The sequence below is a fragment of the Epargyreus clarus genome, unplaced genomic scaffold (genome assembly GCF_041222505.1).
Source record: "Epargyreus clarus isolate Ecla_fem2 unplaced genomic scaffold, WU_Ecla_fem_2.2 ptg000011l, whole genome shotgun sequence".
In the NCBI taxonomy this organism is placed as follows: domain Eukaryota; kingdom Metazoa; phylum Arthropoda; class Insecta; order Lepidoptera; family Hesperiidae; genus Epargyreus; species Epargyreus clarus.
In genome coordinates this window covers 4,597,673-4,603,672 of record NW_027332219.1, presented here as the reverse complement: position 1 = coordinate 4,603,672, position 6,000 = coordinate 4,597,673, and the positions used below count along the sequence as shown (strand labels likewise).

Here is a 6,000-nt window from a genome sequence, read left to right as displayed (position 1 = left end):
TTTATAAAATATTTACAATGTAATATAATAGTTATGAAAATAGCTAAGTTAGTAGTTTTACTCTCATCAATCTCATTTCTGTACAGCTTACACATTCTATCTAATAAGTAGAAGAAAGTAACCATCTCTATAAAATCAATCTGATACGCAAAGGATTCCTGGTTTGACTCTCGGACAGGCATTATAGAATCCTAGCGTAGCCTTATGAGAGTAAAAATGATATTTCAATAAACCATTAAGTAATAGGCGTATTTAAGAAAACAAACACCGTTAAACATATCTTTTTTCAAAGTACCTTATCTCTTTGAGTACCTGATATTGCTTACTGGCAAAGAAACATTTATAGCATTCCATTATATAAAATCAGCCCAACGTTACAAGAAAAACTCATTTGAATAAGTAATCATTCAAGTTAATCGCTCTGTCTTGAACGTAACCTATAGGCGGCGGACGATTAATCATATACGAACGTAATTCGGTTTAATTTGACAGTGTCTTTAATTTAATCAAATTGATATCTATTTTAGAATCCAGAAGCTCTTCAATGTTAAGGAAGATTTATGTATATAAAGAGGAATGAAGATAAATCATATCTAGATAACAGTAGGCATAAATTATGAAGATATAACACATACGTGAAATAAATAAAAATGATCGTAGAGCACCTATTAAGAGTTATATTGGTCGCCTATCTAACATATTAGACGATCAATTAGTATATGACGTTAAAACGAGTTCAAATTGTTCACAAGTAACACATTTACAAACTGTCTTAGTAACTATGAACAACACTGCACTTCAAACGCACTTAACACTTCACTTGGTTTTATTTCAAAAAGTTTTAATATAAAGTACGTTATACATGCGTAGCTAATGGTTGTTGGTGACCATTACCTGAAAATAATGTTTGAATTAAAAATATTGCGTGATACTATAAAATCAAGAGAAAAATTACAAATTATATGAGCTTTGAACATTATTAGTAATTACGATTAACATTTAACGATATAATTGAAATACTTGAAGGGTGATAACGATCATAGTATTTAGAAAGTATTGTGACGTTGAAAAGTATGAATCGAAAGAATAAGCGGTAAAAATTAAAGTAACGAAAAACGCAGATTACTTAGTAATATAATAAAAATCCATATTTCAAGTACCATTGAATAAGATATTACAGACGAATACAGAAGATATCCGATTAAAAGAAATTGATGACTTTCAAAGTGATTTTAAGTATCGAAAATTTGAACTGCTGTACTTAACTAAAAAAGTAAAATAGAATAAAAATTGTAATTGAATATTTTAAAAGCAGAAACTTAATCTCCGAAAGCTTTGTCGTTTTATTGAAGCTTTTCTGAGTAAAACACAATTAACTCTAATTAAAATTATACTTTGCAGGATACAGTTCAAGAACGAATAAAAAAGTAGAAAAAAATAGTAGTAGAAGGAAAAATAAACAAGTTAACAATAACAACGACGGAGATAGGTATAAAGAAATTGCTCATAACTTACCTTTTTTAGTAACAGTGGTATTAGTCAAAGTTCTAGTTGATGGGGCAAGTATGTAATGTGCACTTGGGGATTGAGGGGTTGCAGACGATGTCGCTACACCAGTCTGAAAACAACCTGTATGTTAGATAATTACTAATACTGATTTAATTTTTCATGTTAATTAAAAAAACACATATTTCGGGGGAAATATTATTGTCGCCAAGTCGTTGTAGATGTTATATTTTAGGGACAAAATCTAAATTCATGATCTGTCTGACCAGGATTTGAACCTGGAAACCAAAACAAAACATAAGAATCAGATCGAGATAACCTGTACAAGTTAATAAATAATCTAATAAATACAGCTATAAATTAGTACGATCCAATAAACCAAATTTGACTAACGTAGTGAATCTTACTCACACATTTTTTATAAAGCAAAGGGACTTGCGAGTAGTAATGGTAGAAATGGTCGATGATGACGTGGAAAACTATTAAAAAATGATCTTTTATATGATTACGTGACCTAAAAATATCTAAAATATTTACAGTCAAAATTAATCATATTGTTACAACTTCGTAATTAGAAATAACTATACCCAATATAATTCTGACGTCTCAAAATTTCATTCCTGACAAGGGCACATACGTCTGAAGGAAACACATTAATATCAATGATATAAACCTGAATAAGCTCATACCGCTTATATCTCATGTCTACGCCTGGAACCGTATCTCAGAATAGGTAATGGAATTTCTAAGAAACCTAAAATTAATGTGGTGTATACTGAAGCAGACAAGTGGTGGCCTAGATAGCATTTACGAAATTTAAATCTACTAAAATAGGATTGAGTTTTCTATTTCTAATACCCGAGGTTTATAAATGCGTTTCCACTCTCAAAGGTTTAGTTGGAATATCTGTTATAAATGTTTTAGAACATCAGAACAGAACAGCAATGCATAACACACCTGTTATTAAGCAAAAGGGTGTGGCGGTGATGCCACCTGAATTTAACAATGAAGGATTCTGTGGTCTTTAAGCACTAAGTCTAAGTCAACGCCATACGTGTCGTTTACCAATTTACAACATCAAACTAAAACTCTGTAGAACTCTTATTTTAAAACAGGAGTAATCGAAAAATTCGAAGAAATATATTATAAAACATATCACAATAATGGAGTACTTACCGTTGGTTGTGTGCTGTCGGTAGACATCGTGGAATTAGTTATTGGACTTGTTGCGCACTGGGGCGACGCGAGGCTCGTCGGCGATGTTATAGAGTGCGATGATGTGCCTGTTTGGGAAATTGATTCTCATAATTCAAACATCGTTGGAAATACTCCTATAAGAACCCTAGCTTTGAAGAAATCAGTGTAATTTTAGTGGAACTAATGCATATCGAAATGTGCAATGCAAATGTTTAAACAATATTAAAAGGGACATACAATCTAAATATATATAACTCAAAGGTCTGACTGACATAGTGATCTATCAACGCACAGCCCAAATCACTGGACGGATCGGGCTGAAATTTGGCATGCAAGTAGATGTCATGACGTAGGCATCCGCTAAGAAGCATTTTGATCAATTCTACCCCCAAGGGGATAAAATAGGGGATGAAAGTTTGTATAAATCTTCTTAGTTAATAATATTACTTCGTAACGCGAGCGAAGCCGCGGGCAAAAGCTCGTCTTATAAATAAAATTCTCGTATCACAATGTTAGTTGCCGTACTTCTCCAAAACGGCTTTACCGATTTTCACCAAATTTTATATCCATATTCAGTAGGTCTGAGAATCGGCTACTAACGATTTTTCATTATTATATTCCCTATGTGATAAGGGTTGTTCACCCTTAACATTTGTTTATTTATATGGCAACACAACGTTTGCCGGGTCAGCTAGTATACATATAATTTAAATAGATAAGTCCTACTTAAAATAGTCAAATGCTTTTGCCCCTAAAAACTAAACTTAAATGTCGTAAGCTTAATTAACTTCAAACAACCTCCAAACGTGGAGTGGCTATTACACCCTTATACATTTTTCCCTTATATCCATTACTGTTATAATTGACGGAATAGGATATTATTGTATGTGACCTTACATCACCGGAAAGTGAGATTATTCTAGATTATTACAACAGATGCAACGAATACAACAGATACAACAGAAACTTACCAGAAGGTAAAATAACAGAACTCCTCACAGAGGAGTACGGTGGTGGAGCAGGCGTTGATGCCGGCTTAGCGGTGTTCACTGTAGGGAATCCAAGACCTCCACCGGTCCGTAGGTGGGGGTTACCATACGTAGCCGCATATCTAACATCCACTCCATGTAATATACCACCATTGGGAACTCTACTTCCTGTGGATATTCAAATGGTATAAGCAAAAATACAAATAAAACCTTCTATAACTTTTACAAAATTGAAGCAAGCACAGAGATTTCCTTCTGTTTGAAAGTTTGGGTGTAACGATACTGATAAAACCTAGTGTGTCTTGTTTAATACTAAATATGCTAATGTGATTACGACCGTGTTTGAACTTCTAAACATTTAACTTTAGCTACCTAATTTCAAATGTAACAATAACAGTTTGCTTAACTTCGTTTTATATTCTTCTAGTTTACAATTCTCTTTCAGTACGTTAGGCATATAAGACCTTAAATATACCAGAACAATATTTCTTAGCTCACACTGCTTCGATGTTTACCTTCCTATTCAATACCCTTCATAAATTCCGACAAAGGTAACAAAAGCGCCTCTTTCACGGTTTCAGTATTATACGTGAACAAAGAAACAGCATCTGTTATTTATCAAGTTTGTAATTTAGTAACCTTCAAGTTGTGTTAAGTTATTCAACGCGGCTCCCTTGTTTGGTGTTTCTAGGGTATTACTCTAGCACCACTATTGTATATTGTGAAAACACTAATAAATGTTGTATCTAATACCAAGGAAACCGATAAAAATAGTTTTTAATTTTAAGAAGTCGAAAAAAACAATAAAGATACCCTTTGTGATTCGACTCAGAGGGCATCACCGCCATGCCTATTTCTACCGAATTACACCAGGGCTGAGCAGTATTCTAGTTTGAAGATGTTAAGGAAGAGATACTATGCAAGATATTCCAACATAGAAATCAGTAGTTTGTAGTCAAACTCAGGGAGGACACCAATTATATCTAGGATTATTTATAGTTTTCCATTAGTGGCCACTTGCCTCCAGGTGAACTGCGAGTTTATAAAAATCTCAGTAAAAAATGAACCAGAATAGAAAAGTGGTTTGGTTCTAATTCTGTAAGTCTAACTCATTAGCTTTTACGCCATGAAATAACCATTCAAATTTCATTCTACCTCTAATTTCAAACACCAGTATCCAATTTACAAACCTTCAGGCACTCCTAAGTTATTCAAAGCGTTGCTACTGCCTTGCCGCTTAGCGGTCCGTTGTAAAGAATTGTTCTGGGAACTATTGGGGTTGTATTGTACCGTAGACGGCGTGTCTACGCTTCTCGGTAAGCTGCCGTTTATTGACCTAGAAGACAATGGGGCTTTAAAATTTTATTTGGTTCAGTAAGTTTCTTTCTTGTTTTTTCTTCCGCAATGTTTACTTCAAAGACCCTTGTGGTTTGAAGTTAGGTAAAGTTTTTACGTTCACTTTGTTATGCATGATGATCAAAAAGAAAGGTAAAAAAATAATCAAAAAGTTCTCCGTAAAAATAAGTTAAGATATCGATATGCATTTTGTAAAATACTAAGCATTAGAAGTTAGGACAAGTGACATAGATAAATAAGATATAAATGATTAAGAAATACATACGGTGGTAAAAAAAAAGTTTAGTACCATTTGCAATATTAAATAGACTAAGATTTATTTCAATCAGTACTTTAAATGAGAAATTTAGGAGAGAAACAGACAAAAACGTAACAAAACAGGTTTACTTAGAAACATAGATTCAGAACTGAGTGAACACGGTAAAAGTATTTTTATATGAAAAACAAGCATTAGGTCTAATTCACTTCCATGTAATTGCAGCAGAAACTCAACACTTACCTATTCGGCGTCAATTTGTCACTGCCTATCGTGGGTGACTGCACCCTCAAGGACCCAGGGGTATAGTCATGCCCGTAATGTACGTACGTTTGGTACCCATTGTTGAAACCATTCACCTAGGAACATTTGAATAGAGAACACAAATGAAAGTGGATTGTAGAAATAGGAATTAGTATTAATTTTTACGATTAAGTTATCTTTTATTTAAACGATCAAAACAATACTAAGCTCAATTTAAGGCAAACTTTAAATTTAAATATAATCTTCTAGTTATAAATACGTATATTTGAAGTCAGAATTATTTAAAAAAAACTATTTAAGAAGTATAAATAGATAAAAATTAGAAGGTAAATCCAATATTTCGTTATTTTGGTTTTGTTCTTTAGTTTATCGACACATAGAACTAAATATAAAAAATAACAAAATACTATTACACCAATGAGTACTAACTAC

At 32.8% G+C, this 6,000-nt stretch overlaps 1 protein-coding gene across 2 annotated transcripts in view; it reads right to left on the bottom strand.

Moving 5' to 3' along the window:
• Positions 1–218: 218 nt before the first annotated feature.
• The window catches only part of rst (irregular chiasm C-roughest), a 130,474-nt gene continuing 124,692 nt past the window's right edge, over positions 219–6,000 (bottom strand). The window contains exons 17-22 of one of the 2 annotated variants that reach the window (XM_073077789.1): positions 5,548–5,663; positions 4,883–5,028; positions 3,675–3,860; positions 2,683–2,789; positions 1,516–1,618; positions 219–894 (exon numbers count right to left, since the gene is read on the bottom strand). In XM_073077789.1, the coding sequence (XP_072933890.1) occupies positions 857–894; positions 1,516–1,618; positions 2,683–2,789; positions 3,675–3,860; positions 4,883–5,028; positions 5,548–5,663 (696 nt within the window). In that variant the 3' untranslated portion in view covers positions 219–856. Of the gene's footprint in view, positions 895–1,515; positions 1,630–2,682; positions 2,790–3,674; positions 3,861–4,882; positions 5,029–5,547; positions 5,664–6,000 lie in introns of both variants that reach the window. The other variant, XR_012102707.1, reaches the window with a different exon arrangement.